At 37.7% G+C, this 27,997-nt stretch overlaps 2 protein-coding genes across 2 annotated transcripts; one reads left to right on the forward strand and one right to left on the reverse strand.

Annotated features, from left to right (window-relative positions):
* Positions 1-115: 115 nt before the first annotated feature.
* LOC135157617 (uncharacterized) lies at positions 116-8,222 on the reverse strand. The gene is made up of 2 exons (XM_064113935.1): positions 8,125-8,222; positions 116-7,122 (listed from the first exon to the last, which is right to left on the reverse strand). Exon 2 carries the CDS (start codon positions 6,940-6,942, stop codon positions 1,672-1,674), a length of 5,271 nt encoding a protein of 1,756 aa, XP_063970005.1. The 5' UTR covers positions 6,943-7,122; positions 8,125-8,222; the 3' UTR covers positions 116-1,671.
* Positions 8,223-9,487: 1,265 nt separating this feature from the next.
* LOC129282475 (E3 ubiquitin-protein ligase AMFR-like) lies at positions 9,488-27,995 on the forward strand. Its single transcript, XM_064095578.1, has 13 exons — positions 9,488-9,499; positions 11,745-11,909; positions 13,240-13,392; positions 15,479-15,519; positions 16,651-16,783; positions 17,978-18,111; positions 18,583-18,693; positions 19,876-20,084; positions 20,726-20,826; positions 21,611-21,724; positions 23,381-23,613; positions 23,782-23,925; positions 24,598-27,995. The coding sequence occupies exons 1-13, from the start codon at positions 9,488-9,490 to the stop codon at positions 24,860-24,862; spliced, it is 1,815 nt and encodes a 604-aa protein (XP_063951648.1). The 3' UTR covers positions 24,863-27,995.
* Positions 27,996-27,997: the final 2 nt, after the last annotated feature.

Raw genomic sequence — 27,997 nt, forward strand, 5'->3', positions numbered from 1 at the left:
TATTTGTGTAGGAAAAGGGTCATTCTAGTCCAGGATAGGCCCCATAGAGAAGGGGTCTGTCACGAATTCGTAAGTTCTGACACGTTGTTGCAATGAACTACAAGGAAGGCGTCTGTGAACTATATGCTCCCATTTATTAGATTATGTCTAATAACATTGTAGTGTTCAGTTATTCAACAACTGTGTGAGATTCCTGTAAATAAACAATAAAGGATAAACATATCTTAGTAAAGAAAGCATTTCTGTACATGTATCATCATTCTTTCCCAAAATATTCATTAAAGACATAAGGAATAATCAATCATGCCCTTTAACCATTTTGCTGTCAAAGGTAGAATTTAACTGAAAGTAATAAGAGAGAATTAATGAAACTTTCCTAATTCAGTCTTAATATCATTGTTTCCCAATTCCAACAAATCTACCCTATATGATAAGATATCATAATTATCTAGCAACAAACATCTGTGAAAAATATATTTGTCTTCAAAATAACAAGGTATAGATTTAATCAGTTAAATCTCTAAAACTGTAACAGAAAATTCCTATTGTTTTGTTTCCCTTCTGAATCAATAAAATTCACTTGAAAAACAATTATCAATATTAGTGGTGATTGAATTATTATTTCACGAATTTTGTGTAAGCAATGTAATTTTAAAGACATCAGTTCTAAGTAACAAGAATTAACTGTAAGACAACATTAACTATCACTACTGAAAGATAAACAATAACGTCATGAAACCCTGCTATAACACGTGTAAACTCCGGGCGGCGGATCACACCAAAATTCCTGGAAATATCAATCCGCGAGCCAACTCGCACGTAAGTTTGTGACCATACCACATCAAATGAGTAGGAAAAATAGTGCATAACTAAACTGGCTTGTAAATATGTTAAACAACAATAAATCCTATAAACTTGGATTTAAGAAAATACTCTAAATTCGTAGAGTCATAATCATGAGTACATCTTAAGAATTGCGTGTCACAAGACAACATTTTGAAGATATCGACCGCAGAGAACTTCTGCGTGTATTCAAGATACGCAAGGTCCTTCGTTGGAAAGTGTGATGGATTTTCAAAGTATAATCTAAACCTAAATCTCTTCAACAAGGTATTTAAAAGAGGAATACAAAGATATTAATAAACTACACATTCTCATTAAATCTACAAAAGTTTTTGAGCAAATCTCAACATACCTTGCATAGCATAAAGCGTGAAAACTAAGGAAATCTTGTGATCAATTGAATGAAGCAAACTGCTGTGATTTTACGAACTCGATCGTGTTGTTCTAACTAGTCTACGTACAAGGACACGCGCAAGCGCACAATTTAAAAATACACATATACTTCAACATGTCATGACATCCCATCCCCCCAAAGGTGACGGAATGTCACTGAATACACATACATTGTAAACATAACAATACTGAAAATATCACTGGTGGTTGTTCATATAAAAATGAACAAAACAGTTAATAGAAGTCCAGAGTTCAAGGTTCGAAATTCAACACTTAGATTTCGATGAAAAACGTCCAAAGTTTGATGTTGATGCACTCAAGTTCGAAGTTAGATATACTAAGAGTCTGGTGAAAATATCCCAAGGTGAAAATATCTCAAGGTGAAAATTTGGCAGAGTTCGGTGTCACCCAACTACTAAAGCCTAAAACGTTAATCTATGAACGTTCAGATTCCTTCATAAGCAGAACAAGCTTTGTCACAGGTCTTTTCAGTTTTGTACCGTCTGCGAATCTCACGTCCACTACTCTGACGAGGTCATCTTTTCCTGGGTAGACACACGTGACTTCCGCCATCTTCCAGGAGCCGCGCTTCAGGTTCTCACCGATGACGAGTACGATGTCCCTCTCTCCTAAGTTCTCAGCAGATTTCTGCCACTTCTGGCGTGGTGAGAGTTTGTGGATGCACTCCATCCAACGTCGCCAAAACCCATCTACCATGAAATTGCAGATCTCCCTACGTTTCCGGTGGTTTCCTTTGTATTCTTCACACGGGACTTCGGGGCATGGCAAGTCACCTCTACCTATCAGGAAGTGGTTTGGCGTTAGTGGAGGATGATCCAGGGGTGACGATGATTTTGCAGTTAGGGGTCGACCATTGATCAGGCTGGATATCTGGCAGAAAACAGTCTCCCACTCGACAAAAGTCAAACGATCAGCTTTCACCAGGTGTCTCATACCTTTCTTAACTTCTTGGACCAATCGTTCAACGGCCCCCTGGTGGTGAGGTCCTCCTGGAGGTCCGAATTTCCACTGAACATTGTACCGTTGGCAATGGTCCTTCAGTACTGTCTGATTCAGTTTCAAGTTCAGTTCATTGATGGTGTTATCAGCTCCTCTGAAGGCAGTGCCATTATCGCTGACCAGCAAGGATGGCGCCCCTCTGATGCTTATGAACCTTTCTAGTGCCTGTAGGAACGCTTGTGTAGACAGGTCTTGAACACAGGTGAGGTGCACGGCTCTGGTCACTGCACACGTGAACACAGCACAGTAGCCCTTTGTCGTGGTATTCCGGTTCAGCTTTACATTCACTGGTCCAAGGTAATCAACCAATGTAGTCTTGAATGGGGGTGAGCAAGGAGTGACTCGGAATTCTGGCAAGTCAGCCATCTTCTGTTGAATTGGCTTGCCTCTGTGTCTCCTGCATACGACACAGTCGTACACCACGCGTTTGGATATGTTCACGTCTCCGACAATCCAGTAACGCTTCCTAACTTCTGTTGCCGTTCTCAAGTGACCCCCGTGAAGGGCATGTGCATGTCTATCTCTCACAATCAGCAGACTGATGTGGCTCTTCTTAGGGAGAAGATAAGGATGTCGCACATCATATGACAATGGAGCCCTGTCAATTCGTCCGCCAACACGGAAGACTTGGTCTTCTTCATCGAAGAATGGGTCCAGTTTCATGATGTTAGGATCCTGGAAGTCAACATCTCGCTGTGCTTGTCTTATCCAGTATAATTCAGCCTCCTTGACAAGTTTTGGAGAAGGGTACATAGAGATCTGTTTTGCGAGCTGCTTCAGCCATTGGTTCTTGGGCAGTTTTTTCACGGAGAGAACTCTAGCGGTCACCATCTTTAACCTGCACCAGCTGGAGAACTTGGTTGAGTCAACTATCGGAGAAGGCTTAGAGACGACGTTGATTCTGAGAGCCAGTGTCTTGGCATTCCGGACATGGAATTTTTTCTGTTCTTCGTCTCCAAGGCTCACAGGAACATTTTCTGGTGTCTTTGGCCAAAACGTAGGTGATTGCTTCAAGTACACTGGTCCCTCAATGACTCGTCTCATTTCATTGGCAGTTCCTCCTCTGGAAACCAGATCGATAACATTCTGATCTGATGGTACATATGCAATGTCCTTGATGGGGTCGAACTCTGTTGTGATCTCGCCAACACGATATGCGACGTAGGACCGGAAGGACTTGGATTGACCTCTTACCCAGCTAATGGCAGTCATGCTGTCTGTCCAGATCTTGGAATAGGCGATGTTGAGCCGCAAGGCTTTCTTCACAGTAAGCATGAGCCTCGACAACAGAAGGATCGCCTGAAGTTCCTTTCGAGGAATGCTAGACTGCTTCAGTGGAGTGAGTTTGGCTTTTGCACATACAAATGATAGATGTGCTTCAGTGTCCTCAGGGTGAGACCATCGTAGCCAAACACCAATACCCATGGCATCTTCTGAAGCATCGCTCGCTCCGTGCAGGGACACTTCTGGTAAAGGCCTTATCCCCTTGAAAGGCTCTGGGATCAAGCACCTTGGAATCTCAATGCTAGCTACCTCCTCCAAGTCTCTATTGATGTCTCGTAGAATGGCACAAAGTTCACCCTTGTCGTTGAGAGGGGTATCCCAGTCTAGGTTTAGCTGCCATAGCTTTTGCAGGAGAATCTTCGGTCTAACGAGGAGCCCAGATAACATGCCAAACACATCGTAATACGAAGCAGTTTGGGCCAGGATATTGCGCTTGGTAGGAACAAGTAGAGTCGACTTCACCTCCTTTACCCTCAACGTGTCTTTTGAGAGGTTCCATTTAGTGCCAAGGGCAGTGGCATCTGTGCTGTCTTCTGTTTCGTCGCAGGCTTCTGTCGCATTCGATTGCCATTTTCTGATGGTGAAGTTGCCTTTCTGAAGAGTCTTGCTAAGCTTAGATTTGAGCTCTAGAGCCTCTGGGACATTAGTGACAGATTCATTGAGGTCATCAACGTAGAACTGCCTGGCAACCACTTCCTTGAGTTTGTCGTCTTCCGGTGCATGTTCATCTACCACATGTCTAAGGGTGACTATAGCGGCAGTTGGTGAGGGCTTGTCCCCAAAGGTGACAGTTGTCAGTTCGTAGACTTGAATTGGGTGGCTAGAATTTTCTCGAAACACAAACCTGTGGAATCGAGCATCATCAGATTTGATTTTTATGGCTTGATACATCTTGCTGACGTCTGCAATGATGCCCACCTCGTTCTCCCTGAACCTCAGGGCAACTTCAAAGAGATCAGAGTTGATATTCTCACCTTTCATGAGGTAGTCATTCAATGAGTGGCCCTGGAACCTGGCCTTCGCGTCATATACCACTCTGACAGGAGTTGTCTTCGAGTCCTTGGTGACAGCGAAATGTGGCAGGAACCACATCTTTTTTCCAGTGCTTCTGTCTCGCTGTAGCTCCTCTTCTGAGACATGGCGCGAAACACCCCTCTTTAACTGGTCTCTCATCTGTCTACAGTAGATGTCCCAATCTTCATGCCTGTTTTTGAACTGATTCTCAAGGCTTCTCAACCTTTTGACAGCATAGTTGTAGTTGTCCGGCAGGTCATCGGGTGACTTCCTCCATGGCAGTCTGACTTCGTACGATCCATCAGAAAGCTGAGTTACGCTCCGTTGCATTGCCTCAGTTGCTTCTTTGTCCAATACATCTGAGGAGCACTTACACTTCTTGGGCTCCAGACCCACAGTCTCCAGACCTATGAACTCTTCCAATGGTCCAATGGCTGACACATTGATGTAGTTCAGCAGTGAAGTTGAATTTGTAGACCGTCCTCCTTGAACAAACCAGCCAAAGGGGCATCTTACAGCGACAGGATCATCAAACTTTTCGCCAAGGATGTATTCTTCCCAGATCATCAAGTGTGTGTTGTCCACACCAAGGAGTACGTCGATGGTTTCGGATGGGGCAGCATGGATATCAATGGCGCTCAGATGCTCATACTGCCGAAGCTGTTCTGGTAGTACAATAGGAGTATCACCGCAGGGTTGATTTATCTCTGTCATGGTTAAAGGACATGACCAATTCCCTGCAATATCTTCAATGTAGCAGTCCAACAGTCTCAATTTCCTTGTTATCTTGCTGCCACCAACAAGACTCAGATCATGGTCCTGGAAAAGGCCTCTCTCTGTCCTTGGAAGAATCCCTTCCCTTAACAGTGTAGCTTGGCTACCACCATCCAACAGGATGCGCACCAGGTGCCGGACATCGCCACATCGTAGATAACCAACAACAGTAGGTAAAGTGCTTTGAAGCTTCCCTGTCTCGTTGGTGTGGGCTGTTGTCACGTTGATTGAGGTTGAACGTGGAGATTCCATAGTGTTGCGTGTTTGGTTTGCAGGACCTTGACCACTCTCTCCGTATATGACAGGGCAGACAGCTGCGAAGTGTGAGTCACTGCCACACGTTTGGACTCTGCATGGAGCAACAAACTGACAAGAGTTTTGGTCATGTGGAGGCTTGCCAGCAACACAGTTGTTATGCCCACATCGGTAACAGATACCATTCTTTCTCATTACTTTATATTTCTCATTCTGTGGCAGGCTCTTGAACTTGTTGCAAGTCTTCAAGTAGTGCGAGTCTGCATTGGGGTGGATGGCACACTTGGCGACCCCGGAGTGTCTGGCCTTGCTTGGTTGGCTCTGGTTATCAGAAGTATATGAAGCAGCGCTTGTAGACTTATACACCTTATGTTGTCTTTGTGGAGGGCTAGGCGAATTGTCCCCACTGTTAGGCTTCGCCTTCTCGAGCAGCAAAAGTTGGCTGTATAACCACTTGACCAGACCGGTGAGGGAATCATCAATCCTGTCATCTCTAACACCTTTATAATATGCGATGCGGTGTTCCTCTGGGAGCTTCTGCTTAATCTGACTCAACATGATCTTACTGTTAAGCTCTCCAGATAGGCCAATGGTCTCAGCTTGGGTTTCGAAGTTTTGAAGAGTCTGGACAAAATGACCCATGGCGGGGAGGTTTGTTTTGCCTTTGATCTCGTATGTCCTCAGGTTCTCTAGATCTTTTAGTAGGCTGTCTACTACTTTGTCCTGATCGCCGTAACACTCATCAAGTACTTGCCAGGCTCGTTCAACACTAATGCACCCTTTGATTTTGTCGCGTTCTTTGACATTAATCATTGATTCGGTCAGTTGATGGAAGCATTCCATCTCTGTTAACTCTGTTGCACAGTGGGTGAACAATTCTTTGAAACGCTTGTAGTCTCGAAGGTTCCCATTGAAAGTTGGGAATCTCATTCTTGCCATTCTTGGAGCAGCCGACGTAGCGGTGTGGGGCATAGGAGATGGCGCATATGAAGCTGGACTGGATCTTGGATGTGGAATTGTAGGTGAAGAGGGGAGAAACTGTTGATTGTCCAGGGGAGATTGAGACTGACGGTCGACGACCCTCCTTCCCCGTATTAACACCTGGACGTACTCATTTTCACATTCTCCCATCCATTTCTCCTCCACCTCATACTCTCTCTGATCTTCGATGATATCCATCAGCGCCGAATGTTTCTCTTCCACTTTCTCAAATTGTTGCTCAGCTTTAGTGATGTATTTCTTTAACATGTCTAGATCACCAACGGCATCTGTTGTAAGGCTGTCAATTGTCGATAATGTTCGCGTCAACTGACCCTTGATGTTTCGTCTTGATAGCTTCAACTTGTTGACGTCAGCCATGATGTAAGTTGAAGCAGGTTGATATACACTATAGTTGTTGAAGATGTCACGAATTCGTAAGTTCTGACACGTTGTTGCAATGAACTACAAGGAAGGCGTCTGTGAACTATATGCTCCCATTTATTAGATTATGTCTAATAACATTGTAGTGTTCAGTTATTCAACAACTGTGTGAGATTCCTGTAAATAAACAATAAAGGATAAACATATCTTAGTAAAGAAAGCATTTCTGTACATGTATCATCATTCTTTCCCAAAATATTCATTAAAGACATAAGGAATAATCAATCATGCCCTTTAACCATTTTGCTGTCAAAGGTAGAATTTAACTGAAAGTAATAAGAGAGAATTAATGAAACTTTCCTAATTCAGTCTTAATATCATTGTTTCCCAATTCCAACAAATCTACCCTATATGATAAGATATCATAATTATCTAGCAACAAACATCTGTGAAAAATATATTTGTCTTCAAAATAACAAGGTATAGATTTAATCAGTTAAATCTCTAAAACTGTAACAGAAAATTCCTATTGTTTTGTTTCCCTTCTGAATCAATAAAATTCACTTGAAAAACAATTATCAATATTAGTGGTGATTGAATTATTATTTCACGAATTTTGTGTAAGCAATGTAATTTTAAAGACATCAGTTCTAAGTAACAAGAATTAACTGTAAGACAACATTAACTATCACTACTGAAAGATAAACAATAACGTCATGAAACCCTGCTATAACACGTGTAAACTCCGGGCGGCGGATCACACCAAAATTCCTGGAAATATCAATCCGCGAGCCAACTCGCACGTAAGTTTGTGACCATACCACATCAAATGAGTAGGAAAAATAGTGCATAACTAAACTGGCTTGTAAATATGTTAAACAACAATAAATCCTATAAACTTGGATTTAAGAAAATACTCTAAATTCGTAGAGTCATAATCATGAGTACATCTTAAGAATTGCGTGTCACAAGACAACATTTTGAAGATATCGACCGCAGAGAACTTCTGCGTGTATTCAAGATACGCAAGGTCCTTCGTTGGAAAGTGTGATGGATTTTCAAAGTATAATCTAAACCTAAATCTCTTCAACAAGGTATTTAAAAGAGGAATACAAAGATATTAATAAACTACACATTCTCATTAAATCTACAAAAGTTTTTGAGCAAATCTCAACATACCTTGCATAGCATAAAGCGTGAAAACTAAGGAAATCTTGTGATCAATTGAATGAAGCAAACTGCTGTGATTTTACGAACTCGATCGTGTTGTTCTAACTAGTCTACGTACAAGGACACGCGCAAGCGCACAATTTAAAAATACACATATACTTCAACATGTCATGACAGGGTCGAACCTTGTTTTTTTAGATATACAATGTTTTTTTATGGTTTCTTGTCAATTCGAGGGTGCTGATTCCGAATATGAATGATGCCACTCTTGTAACCTTGAGCATTTTCCGCAAATTGGCAAAATCCAATATGGCCGCCAAAAAATGCAAATTACCCATGAAAATCATAGAATTGCCCACACATTAGCTATAAAATGCATGTAGTTGTTGTGCAGAAGTGAAATACCCGTTGTAAAAGCGATATTTGATAAAATATTTATTTTATTGATATTCAAAATGGCCGCCATAACCCCTGTATACCTTATTATGTAGAATATGAATGGGGAATTTTTTTTTTTAACATGAGCACTATTATTGCATGTGATTGTGACCTGCGAGTGGACTACTGTCTGAAAACATGACTTTTAACAAAACTATGTCATTTGTATACTATCTAATGTGATTAATGCTGTATTATGATATTCAAAATGACTGTCATAGACCCATTATAAAAGGGGACAAATAATTTTCACAACCTTTGAATTTGTTTGACTTTAAAATGCCAATAACTGCGAAATATTGGTGAAACACTTTCTGACAACAAGGATTTCTAACGAAACATATCATTTCCCTTGCAATTTCGGTAATTATGCTGCATTTTTACATTCAAAATGGCTGCCATAGGCCCTATCTGTATTATGAACAAAGCGAATGAAGAAACTAATTTTCACAAGATTAAAAACAGTAAAATGAATGTAATTGTAATCTACGAGTGAAATATTGTCTCAAAACATGTTTTCTAGCGAAACATATCATTTCCTTTTTCATGTATGAGATAAATGCTGTATTGTAAAATTCAAAATGGCCCCTATGGGCCCTTACAGTATTATCTACAATGTAAATAAATGGGGACAAATACTTTTGGAAGAATTAGGATTTGCCTGACTATGAAATCCATATAATTCTGTTGTATAAGGAAAATATTGTATGAAAACTTGATTTTTTTTTTATTAAATATAACATTTCCTCTCCCATATAGGTGATAAATACTGTATTTTGACTTTCAAAACGGCCGCACAAGCCATTATAAATTCTGTAACATGCGTATAGGGAAACTAATAATCACCAGAATGAGAACAAAAAACGCACGTAACTATGTGATGTATAGGTAAAATTTGGTCTTGAACATGATTTCTGACTAAATACATCACATAATGGTTAAGAAGGTAATAAAGGCCTTACTTTAAAATTCAAAATTGATGCAATAGCCAAAAGTAGTATGTACATTGTAACTGGGGACAGCTAATTTTGACAGAATTTTTACTACGAAAATGGCTTAATTTTGATAAAAGTGTTAAGTATTGTCTAAACCCAATGATTTCTAACGAAATATATCATAGCTTGTGTCATAAAGGTGATGAATGCTGCCTTTTAAAAATGAAAAATGGCCGCCCGATAGTCCCTTATCTTAATATGTAAAATTTGAATGGGGAAAGATAATTTCCACACAAAAAAAACATATTGCAGCCATTTTGAATTTTAAATATAGCATTTATCACCTAAATAACATAAGAAATTATCTATTTGGTTAGAAATCGTATTTTCAGACAATATTTCATCCATACATGCAACACCATTTTAGTCAAGCAAAGCCAAATTCTGTTAAAATTATATGTTCCCATTCACAAAGTACATAATAGGCCTACCGTTAGGGCCTGTAGCGGCCATTTTGACTTTCAAAATACATTATTTATCACCTACCTGGCAGAATGAATGATATATCTTGTTAAAAATTATGTTTTCAGACAATATTTTACTCTTAAATCACAATTATATGCATGTTATGGTGCTGACTCCTGTGAAAATTGGTTTCCCAGATCGATTGTACATAATACAGTCAATGTCTTTTGGTGGCCATTTTGAAAGTGAAAATGCAATATTTAACACAAATATGATACCCTTAATAATATATTTCGTTGCAAATTATATTTGAAGACAGTATCCCACTAATTTACCACAAAAAAATGCGTTTTAGTGCTCACATTGTGATTGTTTTTGTCCTCTCTCACATCGTAGATCATAATTCTAGGGCCTTTGGCGGCCATATTAAATATCAATATACAGGGTTTATCACATACATGGCATGTTAAATAATAAATTTCGTTAATAATGTTTTTAGTCAGTATTCCACTCGTTTATCTTAACAAAATGCATTTTAGTGCTCACTCTTGTGATTTTTTTGTCACCATTCACATTGTACATAATAGTGTTAGGGCTTTTGGAGGCCATTTTGAATATCAAAATACAGGATTTATCACATAACTGACATAAAAAATGATATATATCGTTAGCAATCATGTTTTCAGACATTGCTTCACTCATAGATTATAATTACTTGCATTTTCATTGCTCAAGTTTGTAAAAATTAATTTTCCCCATTCATGTTGTACAGGGGTCTATGATGGCGGCCATTTTGATATCAAGAAAATAAATATTTTGACAAAAATAATTTTTTCAGATATTATTTCACTCCGGCAGCACAATTGCATGTACTTTATAGCCAATGTGTGGACAATTTTATGATTTTCATGGGTAATTTGGATATTTTAGCGGCCATATTGGATTTTGCCAATTTGCAGAAAATGCTCAAGGTTACACGAGTGGCATCATTCAGATTCGGAATCAGCACCCTCTAATTGACAAGAAACCATAAAAAAACATTGTATATATAAAAAAACAAGGTTCGACCCCTTCTATCCTGGACTATTCTGGATGATGTTCAGACTTTGTTTATCAAGCCTACATTTACATGTTTGTGCCATCCCTGTGTAGCCCAAATTTCAATTACGGTAATGGTCAGTTTTGGGATTATATCAGGCTTTTTAATAAGTACTAAGCACTGCACATCATAAGATACCATCAAAATGATTTTGTTTGATCTGGGCCCTGTTGCATAAAAGTTTCTATTTTGATAACTGTGCCATCCAATGGTAACTACCATGGTAACACTGATCAACAGCCAATCAAGGATTCCATGCAAGTTACCACTGGATGGCATAGTTACCATAATGATTGATAGCTTTTCTGCAATGGGGCACTGTTTCCCATTTCATAAAGACTAACAAGTTTACCATCAACCAATCAAATTTAATGATTTCAATAGCTTACGTATATTACTGTTATTGCATATTTGTAATTATAAAAAGTTTTATGAAATGGGACAGGACTAGTTTGCCATGATTGATTGATTGATAAATTCAAAGTGGATGAAAGGGTTGATAGTAAGGTTGGCTCTTGGAAATATCTTGGTCATTCCTGGGACATACCTGAGAAAATTGAATGAGTAAGTACTGGTCATGGTTGTTCACTAGCGTCAAATCTATTTCTTGTTTACCAAATATGTGCCCTTTATTGTTTTCAACATTATCTATTGTCCTTTTATAATGTTGTACCTTGCATATTTCTTTCTAGCATCTTCGAGACAAGTTGTGGAACTTCTCTTTCTACAAGCTCATTGTGGTGTTTGGTGTACTCAATGTTCAGACTCTAGAGGAGTTGGTTCTCTGGGTTGGATGGTTCGCTATTCTAGCTTTCCTTCATGGTTTTGCCCAACTTTCCAAGGACAGGTTTGAATATGTGAGTAAAGAGCCATTTTGTTTTAATGAGTTATCAGCGAAGTCTTTCATTTTGTCTTTTATTTTGTTTTTACTTGTACAGTAGGTGTATTCAAAGCCAATCAGATACAGTGATTTCAGTAGCTTGTATCATTTTTCAGTGTAAATCCTAGACTAATTGTTTTATGAAACAGTCCCCAGAAGTGCAGGTCCAGACACACTGATTAATGCTTCTATCAACAAGTAGATCTTCAGGAAGATCTAGCAAAATTTTAGAAATCATAACAGAAAGAGATAAATCAAAAACAAATTGATGCATAATGTGGGGCAAGAATATTCAATTATGACCATTACTAGTTAATTATTATTTTTAATTGAGCATCTGTGTCACTCTAAGTTTGCAGAAGCTATAGTACATGTACACGATCCCCATCTATGTAGTCTTTTAAACACTATAGCACATTTTGTCAACCAAGGCTTTGCAAAGTCTGCAAACTGCTCAAGATGCCAGGATTTCAAAAGTGTAAACAGTTATCAGTGAAACTTGATGATAGGTGCATCATGAAATATTCTCAGACGTCCACTCATTTCATACATCAGTTAAGCAGATAAAAGCTGCACTGATTATTTTTTAATGCTTACATGTAGTTTCTTCTCTCTTTGTAATAATAATATTTCATTAAGGGCACATCCTCCAAAGACGCTCATGGCACTAGCCCAGTAACCATTCCTTTTTATACTCGTGAAAACTATAAATATACATGTAAACAAATTTATCTCTCATATTCTCTGGATGCATTTTAGATATTACATTCCCACTGTGAATAAACTGTCCACATAATCCATCTCACTTTTGTTTATTTCTTATTTCTAAGCGTGTTCCAGCTCGTCAAGGATAATTAAGGTCCATCTGATCAGACTTGGGATCACTTAACACAAAGATTAATAGCGCTTGATCACAAGGCTGATATTTGCCATCTGTTTACATTGATCATTATTTGCAATTAAGCATGGAAATCAATTCTATGATCAATCGCTACGCTTTGTGTTACAGGTTCCTGGGGGTGTTTCACAAAGATTTTAGTATGACTTAAGTCGCACTTAAATGCTGACCCATACATGATATGCAACGCGCGATCTTATTGATTTATACGCAGAAGTGCGCGTCCTCATGACACGATCTGACCAATGCGGTCAAGCTTTTCATACTGTATGCAACTCAGTATTTAAGTGCAACTCTAAGCCATACTTAAATCTTTGTGAAACACCCCAGATCAAGTAAATGCATTGGCAGTGGGAACCTACCATAAAGCAAACATGCGTGACTATCTTTGTTATTTTCCATCCCACAGCTTGCATTCTCTCCTACAACCTCCATCAAGACGCATGGTTTAGTGATAACTCTACTGTTTCTGATCTTGGGTGTAACCGGTGCTCTGATGGCGGGTAGCTTCTATCTCTGTTACGAGTTAGATTGGAATCTTCTCTTCTTTATGCTGGCTGAGGTGAGATAACAGTTTACTTTTTCCCCAGTTTTCCACGATGTGGAAAATAGAAATATCAGCATTCAAGAAGTAGATATATTATATAGAATTTCATGGAAAATGCATGTTCTCAGATTTTGAATCATGTATTATCTAGTGAAAGTCATGATTTATAATCAAAGCAAAATCAAGTGAAACAAAGCCCCTATCATACTTATTCTAAATCAAGCAGAATTGGCCAGAGTGAACTGACTGTTGTCCAACCCGAGCAGGTCAAAAATTTCCCCACTATTCAGCTCTCCCAATTCATTCAATATGTTTTAAATGCTGCTGGAATGTTGTAAGAATACTTAGAATGCATGCAGAATGAATGCAGTAGGTATGTACTATGAACATTGTTCAACATTCTTACCACTTCTAATGCACCTCGAAAGTGATGAACATTGACCCAAATATTCAGGACAGCGATAAGAATTGGTCCACATATTTCAAATTTACTCAGAATGCAGTCAGAATTTTTAGAATGCCCCTCGAATATCCAAGAACATGGCACAAATTTTAAAACCGACTCCATTGTGGCTCATTCTGCTTCCCGTGTGACTAGTGTATGATAAGTAGCCTGGTCAATTTACTGTATTTGAATTCAGAATCCCCCGCAAATTTTTCCAGAATTTTTGTCTCGCCTGCATAGCAGAGCGAGACTATAGGCGCTGCTTTTCAGACGGCGGCGTCATCAACATTGAAATCTTAACCAAGGTTTAGTTTTTGAAATGTCATCATAACTTAGAAAGTATATGGACCTAGTTCATGAAACTTGGGTGATCAAGTATTACTGAACATCCTGCATGAGTTTCAGGTCACATGACCAAGGTCAAAGGTCATTTAGGGTCAATGAACTTAGACCATGTTGGGGGAATCAATATCGAAATCTTAACCAAGGTTAAGTTTTTGAAATGTTGTCATAACTTCGAAAGTATATGGACCTAGTTCATAAAACTTAAACATAAGGGTAATAGTGTATCGCTGAAGATCCTGCCTGAGTATCAGGTCACATGATTAAGGTCAAAGGTCACTTAGGGTCAATGAACATATTGGGGGAATTTGAAGAATTGTCATAACTTTGAAATTTTATGGATCTAGTTCATGAAACTTGGACCTAAGAGCAATCAAGTATCCTTGAACACCCGTGCTAGTTTCAGGTCACATGACCAAGGTCAAAGGTCATTTAGGGTCAACAAACTTTGGTAATGTTGGGGGGTATTCGTGGAATTGTCATCATAACTTTAAAAGTCTATGGATCTAGTTCCTGAAACTTGGACACAAGAGCAGCAATGTATCACTGAATACCCTGTGTGCTTTTCAGGAACATGGCCAAGATCAAAGGTCAATGAACTCTGGCCGTGTTGGGAGTATGTGTTGAATTGGCATCACAACTTAAGAAGTTTATGGATCTAGCTCATGAAACATCGACATAAGGGTAATCAAGTGAGAATGGTTGTTTTGTTTGGTCACATGATCATGGTCAAAGATCATTTTGGGGTCAATGGATATAATATTTTTATTATCATATTAGTGTTTTCTTCTGTGAGTAATTATTCATTGGCTGTTTTCAAAGGAAGCACTGCTGCTATATCGGATTGCGTAATGCAGGCGAGACTGCCAGAGGCGTTCCACTTGTTATTTTTGTCATTCCATTCGATTCTGCTTGATTTCTGCAGATTCCAAAAAAGTGTGACAGGCTTTTATGTCAGTATGTGATAAGGTGCTAAAGATATGTCCTGTTCCATCTTTACTTTAAAAAATGGATAATTAAATATAAGAATGGATAAAGATTCCTTAACATTTATGAGTATATATATCAACTGCTCCTTCATCTTCAAATTTAATCTTGACCGTTAACTCAGGAGATTGAAAAATTTTCATCTAGTTTCATTCACAATAAAAATAAAGGCCTGCTGTGCATGTGAATATGAAATAAATCTCAAAAATCAAGACTCGGTATTTCAAATGAAATTTGGAATCAAGTTCTTATTTCTGTTCAGAATGTTAGACGTCCAGTGAACAATTACAAAATAATCTGTTATTTTCCTCTCATCCCCATTTTTAGTGCATTTTGGTTGGAATACGTGCTATCTTCGTCCTTGCAAGGTATGTACCAGTTTTATTTTTTATCAATCAGCTATCTCCTATTCTGCTCTGAACTGTATCGTCATTTTGTAGTCTTTTATTTCCTGTTGATTATCAGCAGTTGTGTAAAATGCTCACGAGTGCATACAATTACCCCCTAATGACATGGCTTCTCCTGTGTAATATAAATCAATTAAAGGACTAGATATTTTTCTCTATTGTGTATATCATTTTTTCAGCTTTATGCATTCAGAAGTACAAATACTGTATACATAGGACATTGTATAGTCTTTGTTTAAATTGTGCAACATATAATCATAGTTCTGGATCCCAGTTTAATAAAAGATTGAAAAAAATCTTCATTCAAATTCATGAATTTGATAGGATCTGAGAATAAAGTTGTAATTCTAATCACTGATATTGGATGTTTGTTGATAATTCACTCTTCCCAAGGTAGTACAGTTAAACCTGTTATAAGTGACCACCTGTTTATAAAGACCATTTCTCCTTCCCTTGAACAAGCTTTCTCATTTATGCATATAAGAGTCTTGTCCATAAAATACTACTTGCTGAGAAAGAATACTTTTGTGGTTTCCTTTGTATACAGGTCACAGTGAATCATGGAAATTGCAACTTTTCAACAATTAATTTTATCTAAACATTCAAAATTAAAACATTAAGGCTCAATCGCTGTTGATTTACAGTTTGCTTTATCATGAGACAACAGATCAACTCCTATAGCGATTCTCTACTACCGTTATGATCAACATCTTCTGTACTATCAAGGCTCAACTTTACAAATGAACTTTACCATGAACTATAGCCTACAGATTCCACGGATAATTGTGCTTAATTTAGCATGTATTTACCGTAAAGCATGTATTTAACGTAAGTATTGATTATTGGACATTTCTCAGTGTATGTGAAATCTGCATTGTTCATGATTTTGTGCCCCTTCTGGTTTAAGCCTCTGCTCGAATTTGGGCCAAAATATAATTTGTCATCGTTTTTGCCATTGTTTGAATTGAATATGATATTCTTTCAGAGTAATGACCTTAAGTTGTTTCTGTGTGGATATTCCTAATGACAGGAATATATAATGGTGCTATTCTCTTCATGCTATTCACCTGTGTAACTTGTTGTACTGTCTAGATATGCTATTCACCTGTATGACTTGCACCATGAAGGAGTCTGGGAGAATAGAGGCAGTATCATATACCATACAGAACTGGTCCTGGAACTCATCACACTCACCCTGGATTTTGTGCATCATCTTCACATGCTAGTGAGTAAACACTTTGGCCTGTATTCTGATAGCAGGTTTAACTTAAACTCGGGTTTAAAGTTGTGGTTTAAGTATGGGAAGCCAAAAGTATCAATTTTTTTATTAAGTTGTATATTTCTTATGTTTACTGTGCTCTTTGCTGATTAATCGATGGTGAAGACAATCATCTATTTATACTTCCTATAGACAATTATGAATGATTTGAGAGCCAAATGAGCTGAAGTATGCTATCTCTACTGTTAGTGATTTATGTAACAATTTGCTATCCATACTTAAACCACAACTTTAAACCTGAGTTTAAGTTAAACCTGCTATCAGAATACGGGCCTTTCTCTTTTATTGGAGTAATTATTATATGTAGTTTTCATAATGTGCAAAACAAATGTTTAAAGAAATTGGCAGAATGAGAGGACGGGGGGTTCATCATTTTAGAAGAGGCTTTGGCCCTTATTCTGAAGTCAGGTTGAAGTTAGACCACTGTCTAACTCTGTTCATATTGGACATTTCTTATGTGTAATATTTTGTTTCCCCTTGCTTTCATGATGAATAAAAATACTTCAGTTGTCATTCCCAGACAGTTAAGAAATGTTTTTATTCTAAAATAAGTAGATAAAATGAACATTTACTAACAGAGATTTGTGCCACAGTTGGTTAGCCATAGTTACACCACAACTTATATACTAGAGTTTCAACCTTAAATAGACTGGGCTATTTTGACGCCTAAGAAGACTGGGGGGAGCTGACTCAGCTCCCCCCAAGTAAATTGCGCGAGACTTGAAAGTAAAAAGTCAGCAAGCGACGCGGTCAAAAAAATTTGTGTGGTGGATTTATTGCGAAAAAAAGGTCGAGAGGGGGGCAGAATCAGCCCCCCAGTCTTTTTAGGGTTAATTGAAATTAAAGTTCCTTTGGGTTCACCATGTCGTTAGTATTGAGACGGACTGTTGGATGGTGGAGTGATAGAGACCAAGATTGAAAGGCAAGAAAGAGAGAGATGAGAGTGAGAAGTAGCTTTAATTATTTCACCAAGACTTCATTATCATATTCATTAACTTTGCCTTCATGATTTTACTCTGCCTAATGGAGTTTGAAGGAGGTAGTTTTAGGGTCTGGAGACTGTGATAATTGACAAACCTGTGCTTGATAAGCAACGATATCATAAATTTGAAATATTGTACTCTGTTTATCTGTTTGTAGTTGTGGGTGAATGTATTCCTGAGCATGGCCAGCTTGTTGATCTGTATGCAGCTAAGACATCTGTATTATGAGATCCAACGGAGAGTCAAGAGACACAGGAACTACAGGAGGGTGGTTGCTAACATGGAAGCAAGGTGAGTAAGCGATGCTAAAACCTCTTTAACACCAACATTTTTTATTTCAGTCATTTTCACTGTTGATCTCTTGACTGTAGGATAGCTTTGTCATTTTTTGTGCATGTTCATGTTATTTTAATTCAAGAACATAAATTGTGAGGAATTGAACATATCAAGTGACAAATGATTAGGGATGAATGACTTCCTTAACGAAACTTAGTTCATTTCCTGTTAATGTATAATGCACATCATTCTCCCTGTCATTGCAGTTTGTAATTATTTTAATCCCTTCCCTTTGCATAATATTTGTAATTGCTATCATACAGATCTTCTTTAATATGATTAGGTCTACATGAATTGAAAACCTCAACTTTTGACAAGATGTGCAAAATTTTAAGAAGTCTAAGGTGTTATAGACCCCTTTACTTACATTGGTCCATGCGATGATTTTAATTGATTTCTTTCTTTTTTTATTTTCATTTTCGAAAGGTTTCCCCGAGCTACTGAAGAGGAGCTGATAGCAAACAATGATGACTGTGCTATTTGTTGGGAAGAATTGAAAGGAGCCAGGAAGCTTCCTTGTAATCATCTGTTTCATGAGTAAGTCACTCATTTATGCTGTAGAAATTCTATTTTTAATTTTTGATGAAATAATTATTTAGTTTCTGGTTTTCATATGCCTCTATCCACCAAAGGTTGTTGACAAAGGCACGTTTTGTGGCCTTCTATCTGTCCGTCCCATTTCGAAGAAACATGTATGATGGATGAATCAACTTGACACATGCATTTTGTAGAAGAGATGATCTGATCAGATTTTAGGGTTACAAGGTCAAAGGTCAAGATCACAGAGCTTATTGCAGACATGAAAATGGTTTGTTTTTACACAATAGGGAGATACAATGATTTGATTAGATTTGTGGATATTAATAATAATAATAGCTGGATTTATAAAGCGTTTTTTGCCAGAGGATACAAAGTGCTGCTATTATAACCCCGGCTTAAGCTCAAGCTACCATCACCGGCGCTCAGTGCATGCAAGGAATTACTCCTGCCCCGTACCCATTCACCTCACCTGGGTCGAGTGCAGCACAGTGTGGATAAATTTCTTGCTGAAGGAAAACATGCCATGGCTAGGATTCAAACCCACGACCCTCTGAAGGGCGAGAGTCAGAACGACTAGACCACGACGCGACCACTATAAGGTCAGAGATCAAAGGTCGCAGTTCATTACATACATAAAGATGGGCTCATTCGCATGATACCTTTAGAACCACTTTGATAGATGAATTTCAAAACTTGGCTCATGTGTGCAGTTGGGAATGACAGTGATGTGATGTCTTTTGGGGGTCATAAGGTCAAAGATCATAGAGGCTGTGACTACCGGTAACTGTCTAGGTCGAATATCTTGGGACTATAGAAATCTGTTTGATTTTAATAGAAGAGGTATATAACACGTTTTCAATAATCTGTTCTAAAAAAATGCTTTGACTTAGGCGATTATTGGACTTATGGGAGGTCGACTTAAGCAGAGTTACATGTAGTTGTCACTACCTTCACCTAGTAAAAAAGATGAAGAACAATTTTGTGCTTGGAAGAAGGGGTGAAAGTGGCTAAGGTGGTGGAGGTGGAGGCTTGTTGGTATTGTATTGTTACATGTAAAGGGTTGAAATATTATTATGTGAGTAGAGATCCAATTAGAGAAAAGTGAAAGCAGATTTATATCCATATCCATATATTTCACTCTTGATGAATGCGAAGTTAATTACCGTTTTATCCTGACAGTTCCTGTCTGCGTTCTTGGTTGGAGCATGAGACATCTTGTCCTACCTGCCGTCAATCTCTCACAATCCAGTCTACACCATCTCGTCCTACCCCGGGGAGGGGGCCCACTCCACCTGGTCATGGTGTCAGACCTAACCCAGCTGCTATGATGGGAGGGGGAGAGGCGAGGCCTAACCAACCTCTCAGGAACCACTTCTTTCATTTCGATGGTGAGTATGGGTTACGGTTTTTTTTTTCAACAGTTTATGTTACTCAGATACACTGAATGTCTTTGAGGAAGTGACTTAAAACATGACATGAACCTGTCATATGACCCTTAAAATAAATCTAAATGTTTGATGAAATGAAAAGCTGATAATATCGAGTATGTCTTGATGATGATGATGATGATGATGGTGATGATGATGATGATGATGATGGTGATGATGGTGATGATGATGATGATGATGGTGGTGGTGATGGTGATGGTGATGATGATGATGGTGATGATGATGGTGGTGATTGATGATGATAAGGAGTGTGATCATTGTAATGTTAACAGCGATTTTATAGTGATTGTGGTGGTGGTGTTGATTTTGTTGGGGGTTGTAGTAAAGGTAATGGTCATTGTCATTGATAATGGTGATGGTAGTGGTAATGATGATAGTGATGAAAGTGGTAATGTTGATAGTGATGGTGATGATGATGATGATTTTAATTTCGATGGTGATGATGTCTTGGTAATGGTGATAAACATGTCAGTTGTTCATACATATAGCATTAAATTGATCTCTCCCAGCCTCTGTTAAATGCCTCAATAGATGGTTGATTAATCTAATATCATATGGAATATTGCTATTTCCCTTTACAGGATCACGTATATTCAGCTGGCTGCCTAGTTTCTCTGTAGAAGTGACCCATGCTCATGTAGTAGGCCCTCAAGCTGCTCATACCTCACAGCTGGATAATATGGTGAGTTGTACTAAGTAATAAATAATGATAATTTTGTCAAGAAATAGTTAGATGCATTACCATTCAAATAATCCCCTTCTGCCACTTGTATGAATGGAACTTGGAGTCTTAACCCTAAAAAGACTGTGGCCTCGAATGTTATGATGATTTAACATAAGGCTCAATGCAATTTATCACAAAATCAACCAGTGTTAAAGCTATACGCTACAGACCTCTGATTGGTGGTCGCAATTTCTTGGCAATACACCTATTTAAGGCAGAGTTAGTTGTTCAAAGGTAAAGCTAAAAGTGAATGAGCATCAAAATGTCTGGTATTGGGAAGTCTTTGCAAATAAATATCACATATATATATATATATGTATGAATGGTCTTAGTAAATTATACACGTAAAGAAGATTAAATACAGAAATTGACATAAGTACAATTCTGCTTTTGCAAGGAGTGGTGTTTGGCACACTTTTCATATGAAATAACTGGCGGTTGGAAGCAGTGTTTGTTATGATGAGCGGTGATCAGAAATCTTTGGTGCAGTTTGGGCCTGACCACTGCTGACCATAGTAGCTATAACACTGAAATCAACCATACAATAATTTTTTTAGTATGTGTTACATGTACTAGTACTCTTTAATGCCTTTATTTTGTTTTATATCTTTGTTCTTAGTTTCTCTGATGTAAATTGTTTTTGTCTATCTGGTTTCCTAGTATTTTACAGAAACACCTCATTGCAAATGTATGATACAAACTATGTTAATTTGATGTGTGGGGTTGTATTTTTTTTTTGTAGGCAAGACAGGTGAGCCAGATGTTTCCTAATGTTCCCATGAGAGCCATCCTTGAGGACCTTCGTGTTACAAGATCAATGGAAGTGACAGTGGATAACATACTAGATGGCAGAGTGGTAAGTCTATTCAATTTATTCAGATCAGCCCCTTATTAGGCAGGAGATGTAAAGAGCTTTCGGTCATTTCTTAAGAATTGAAGAACTTTTCAGGGTTCCCAGGAAATCAGGGGAAATTATTTTACTTTTTTCCAGTCAGGGAAAAATCAGGGAATTTGATAAAAAAAACTATCTCAAATCAGGGGAAAATGCCTCAAATGGGGAAAAAATCAGGGAATTTTGATTGGCCCAAAAGTCGAAAGCACGGTAGTCAGTAAGACTCTGTTATATTTTGTTGCATATCAAAACAACATCCATTGAATGACTGGTTATTGTGGTTTTTGTCTCACCTGCATAGCAGAGTGAGACTATAGGCGCCGCTTTTCCGACGGCGACGGCGGCGGCGGCGGCGGCGGCGGCGGCGGCGACGGCGGCGTCAACACCAAATCTTAACCTGAGGTTAAGTTTTTGAAATGACAGCATAACTTAGAAAGTATATGGACCTAGTTCATGAAACTTGGCCATAAGGTTAATCAAGTATTACTAAACATCCTGCCTGAGTTTCATGTCACATGACCAAGGTCAAAGGTCATTTAGGGTCAATGAACTTAGACCATGTTGGGGGAATCAACATCAAAATCTTAACCTAAGGTTAAGTTTTTGAAATGTCATCATAACTTAGAAAATATATGGACCTAGTTCATGAAACTTATACATAAGGTTAATCAAGTATCACTGAACATCCTGCATGAGTTTCACATCACATGACCAAGGTCAAAGGTCATTTAGGGTCAATGAACTTTGGCCGAATTGGGGGTATCTGTTGAATTACCATCATAACTTTGAAAGTTTATGGATCTGATTCATGAAACTTGGACATAATAGTAATCAAGTATTACTGAACATCCTGTGCAAGTTTCAGGTCACATGATCAAGGTCAAAGGTCATTTAGGGTCAATGAACTTTGGCCAAATTGGGGTATTTGTTGAATTACAGCCATAAATTTGAAAGTGTGTTGGTCTAGTTCATAAAACTTGGACATAATAGTAATCAAGTATCACTGAACATCCTGTGCGAGTTTCAGGTCACATGATCAAGGTCAAAGGTCATGTAAGGTCAAAGAACTTTGGCCACGTTGGGGGTATTTGTTGAATTGCCATCATATCTCTATAAGTGTATTGGTCTAGTTCATAAAACGTGGAAATAAGAGTAACCAAGTATCACTGAACATCTTGTGCGAGTTATAGTAGTTTTCAAAATCAGCACTGTTGCTATATTGAATCGCGTGATGCAGGTGAGACGGCCAGAGGCATTCCACTTGTTTAGTGTTTACTAATTAGTTTTACATTATTGTTTTTATACTGAAAATACATGTAATTCACTGCAGCAACTTAGAAAACATGCGAAACTGGGAATGGGTTTAAATAATTATCAGGGAATTTTTAAACTTTAGGGAAAAATCAGGGAATTTTGTTTTCTTGAAAAGCTGGGAACCCTGCTTTTTAGTTTTGCTTTGATATGTATTTGATAGACAACTAAGGGAATGGTTTGTGTTAACAAACTTGATGCTGGAGACCAATTAGAGCGAACAATTCTTGGTGTCCCACCTTGTAATGATACAACTTACAGTTTTAATACATCATATTAATTTTCCCCTATGAAATGTTTCTTTGGTAGGCCACAATGGGGATGGTCGGCGATAACAACCCTGATGCTGGTGACCAATCAGATCAAGTACCTCCAGGAAACTTCCAAGCCTTCCAACCCAACCAAGAAGAGGATGAAGACAGGGGATTACTCTATAGACAAGCAAGGCAGCATCCTAGAGAAGAGGAGGGTTCTATTGATATCACCAGAGGGATGGAAGGAACAGAGGACAATGCTGCTAATTGGACTAGACCAGACTCAGGGTACGTCTTTAGATCATTCCATAAATGAATGAACCTTTGTTTACATCCAGCAAGTACTTTTTTCCTTTATTGCTCCACTTCACAAACTGCCGAAGCCAAGATAATTCAAGGACATTAAAACTTTTGCTGTACATAAAGATTGATTTTCTGTATGATCTATTTCAACAGGGCATCTAACTCTGCTCCAGGAACGCAAGATCCAGATCTCAGCAGCGGCTTCCCAAGTTATTCCAGTCGATTCTCTAAGTCTTCTTCAGAAAGAGAAACAATTCTCCAGCAGCGGAAAGAGAAGCTCTTACAACAGGCCAGAAGGTGAGAAAGCGTTAAAACCTGGGGCCTGTAACACCAAGCTTGGTAATCATCGTAGAAGAATATCTTAACGATTGATTGCATTGACTGCAATGTACAATCAATCATGAAAACCAAGTGAACAATCAATCGCTAACCTTTGTGTGACTGGACCCTGGTCACTACTGGATTCTGGAAACCTTGAGCTAGAGGGTGTCTTGAACAGTTAGTTAGAAACGGAAACGAAGAGGAGTAGTAAGGGGAAAGGAAGAAAAATAGAAAAGAAGGAGGGGAGAAGGATAGATATCAATATGATGGAAGTGAAACTAATAAGAGAACAGGATAAATATACTTGCATTGCAAATTTTTTTCCTGTTCCTTTATTTTGCAAACACAGAAAGTAGGCAAGAACATGGCACTGTTTCCTGAAGGTTTTCGTTGCTGATATTTTTAATTTTACTTTTTTGAGGGACAATTTTTTTTTTTGGTACATATATGTAAAATCAGTAGAAAATGTTTTTGTTATAAGCTTGATTGTTGTTGTTAAGGTGTGTAGTTATTTAACTGCAAATATTCATGTGATTTATTGAATTATCTAGTTAGGATTTTTTCCTTACTAATATACTTTCTATCAAGATCTTTGTTTATGAACCTAGATCACATGCATTATTTTCCTACATTTTCCTTTTTCACCAGAAAATTTCAAGATAAGCAGTTGAGAGAATCCACATCGGAGACACCGCAAGGCACGTCACACTCGCAACCTTCGACATCCTCGATGCATTCAGGAAGCCAGGAGACCTCTCAAGGTCCCTCTGTCCAGCCACCACCCAGGAATCAACCTCTTCTGTATTACCGTGCTACAGAGGATAATAGAGTAGGTGATGATAGGCAGAGGGTTAGGGCTGCAGCGTTGGAAGCGGCCCTCCGTAGACTCCAGCAACAGCAGAGTCCAATATGAGCAGCTGGTCTCGCTCATTATACTACAGTATCTGTCAACGAACTTTTTTTTGCCTACATGACAGCGGACATTGCTGACATTAGGTTTGCTCATTGCAATCGTCCGCTAGAGGTTTGAAATAGCTCTGCGCCTTGATTTGTAAGCTAATGGGTTTGATGACGATTTTTTATTAAGGCAGCTTCAATTAGCGGAAAACAGATATTCCATATATTCAAAACGGTGTTCTGTGTAAATTCATGATCCTATATGTTAGAATTTCTAACAGTCATCCCTGGGTTTATCAAACAGTTGTCATAAATCTTGCATTTCTTTGCAAATATGCAATTGATATTTGTGACTGATTGCTAGCAAAGTTTCTTGCAACACCAAATTATTTTTTATGAAACACTTTCTCTGGTCTGTTAACACTGCTTACAGTTCATTGTTGAACTGCGCTGAATGTATATTTTAATTGAAAAGAATCAGTGTGAATTATTGACAATTAGGCAAGTATGATTCTGACCATGTTAACAAATTTTTTTTGTGGGGGGTGATCATTTTTTTCCTTGCATAAATTTGAAATCAATGATCCCACAAAAATATGCTGAACTATGCTCTTGAGGCAAAGACACAATTTCATAGTTTCTAAAGGAAAAATGCATTGTTAGAGAAATGTTTGTATCTCTGGCAGCCAAATGGAGAAAATATGTAACATTTTAAAGATAATAGAAGTCATGGAAAAGATATATAGATGATCATTTTGAGGTATAAATTCTTTTCAAGATATTTAGAAAGAATAACGCTCTCCATATGCCCTCACATTCAAAATATAACTAATGAGCAAAGACAGTTGGTCGTCAATTTGGGTGTTGTCCCACACGTGCTTATCTGTGTGCAGTGCGTGTGACCTTCAGGATTGAGTTAATATTTATTCTGGTGGTTCATTCTAACACCAGTTTAAGGTGCACTATCAACAGCCTTTAACAGTCCATTTGAAACAGTTTCCTCCATTATTCATATTCATAACAAGAACTTAAACTTAATCTACAATTATGGTCATTTGTATTCTCTCTCGCAGGACAATATTTTTTCAAACATTTTGAGCTTTGTGTTGATTATGAGATGATGTTGGATATTTTGCTTGTAAGTTTGTATTAAGTTAATGTACTATTGATAGGCTGATTTGGAGGCTTATATCAAATATCTAAAAATATAAATTTAAAGTTTGCATTTTTTTTTTTGTAATTATGATCGGTTTTTCAGACCTACATGTAATCAATGCAATACGTTTCAAATGACCGTAACATTGACGTCTGCTATCATTGTTAAATATTGAACTTAAAGTTGCTTTATTTTCTATTTGAGTTGTGCACATAATATTGATTCGTTGAATGTTTTTCTTGTTCAATTTTTCAAATCTAATATACATGTATATAAGGAGAACAATTTTATATCTATATATTATATATACACACGGTACACTATACGTATATTGTAAGGTATAGGGATTATGATTGATTTAATTGTTTTCTTCTACTGAATTCCACACGAATGTCTGCGTAATAAGACGACTTTCGCAAAATGAAAGATTTTGAAGTTTAGTTGCATATTACTCCTGTTCTCTAGCTGCATTTACTGACATGATTGTAAAAGTGCCACTTAAATTTCCTTAATAGCTATTTTTTCTTCTTTATATCTATTTTATGTATAAATTTTGATTGGTGTTTCTTTGAAAAATATTGATCAGTGGAGTGCACATGATGTCAAGTCTCAGCCTGAGACTCTCACATTAGGGACTCTTGCTCATCTCCCCCCCCCCCCCCCTCCATCTCTTTCTCACGCCTGTATCACAGTCCATCCCCATTAGACATCATACACAATGCCTGGTGGTCTCACGCCTAGTTGAGTTCCCTGTCCTAAAGATGATGCATTGCTGGTCTTTGATCCTGGCATCTCTGATGTCACAAAGCCACAATGAGCATAAATGATTCTCTCATTGTTTTTATTGGCCTTTTATGACTTGTTCAGAAATTTACTTCCTTTGCTATACTTCAAAATGTGCATTACACAAATGTATGTGTACACTAAATCGTGCCTAAGAAGAAGGGGAGATGAAGAAAATTACTTTCAGGGAAATCATAGCACATAGGCTCATTAAATTAAGAGATCACATTACCGGTAATGACATTATACATTAAATTTATTCATATCACCCAGATATATTCTCAATAAAATTAAAAGGTATACTCTGGGCTGAAAATAGTTATATCTAAATGGATAGAGTGAAATTCGCTGAGCAAAATGCTGAAAATTTCATCCACATCTGATCACAAATAACAAAGTTATTAAATTGTATAGTTTAGCAATATTTAGTTGAAACACTGAAATGTGTATCAAATATAATTTTAATGTTATTCTTTTTTTTTCTATTCACGCAGGTATGTTGTGCATATCATTATCACTCTACGTTCAGATGTGCCTGATAACAGAATGAATGTTTCAGTAGTCATAGCCTCAAAGAAATGACAGATTCCTTATATATACAATGGGTTAATCTTCAGTTGAATAGTGTAAGGTTTATCATGTTCATGATTTCAATATATTTGGGTTTTTTTTACAACTTCATTGTTGGAATACGGTGAGATACTGCTTGTTGCCGTAACACAGGCAGCTAAGCACCAGCCCTGATGCTGGTAGATGAGCAACGTTGCACAGTACTTCAAATGTCAAGCATCAGGAACTCGAGTTATGAATTCTCTAAAAACAGACTTATGCGTATAATAATTACCTCTAAATGCATTAGTGAATTGTTTTGATGGTTCTGTTTATCATGATTACTGAATTTTATTTTCCTTATCATTGCATCAAGCATGTATGAAGTTTCCTGTCATTTAAATGCTTTTGTATTATAATGCTTCAGGGTTTGTGCTGAAGAAAGTATATATTTAGAGTGAGATTTATAGCGTGTATTGACACCGTTTTGTTTTTTCAAAGCTATCCTGCAAAAGATATTGTTAATGTCTATCATTTTTGTTCTTGTTCATTTTCAAGGCATCCCATCTTCTATTTCGTTCAAACTACTATTGTTCAATGCAATGAGAAAAAAAATATTTAAATGGAGTGAATTAATAAATAAGCACTAATTACATTTCAATC

This window comes from Lytechinus pictus, chromosome 2, assembly GCF_037042905.1.
Source record: "Lytechinus pictus isolate F3 Inbred chromosome 2, Lp3.0, whole genome shotgun sequence".
In the NCBI taxonomy this organism is placed as follows: domain Eukaryota; kingdom Metazoa; phylum Echinodermata; class Echinoidea; order Temnopleuroida; family Toxopneustidae; genus Lytechinus; species Lytechinus pictus.

Coding starts and splice junctions, on each gene's coding strand:
- LOC135157617 (XM_064113935.1), bottom strand. CDS start 6,942: ATGGCTGACGTCAACAAGTTGAAGCTATCAAGACGAAACATCAAGGGT.
- LOC129282475 (XM_064095578.1), top strand. Junction 18,112..18,582: donor GTTGCTAACATGGAAGCAAG/GTGAGTAAGCGA, acceptor CATTTTCGAAAG/GTTTCCCCGAGCTACTGAAG. Junction 18,694..19,875: donor TGTAATCATCTGTTTCATGA/GTAAGTCACTCA, acceptor TTATCCTGACAG/TTCCTGTCTGCGTTCTTGGT.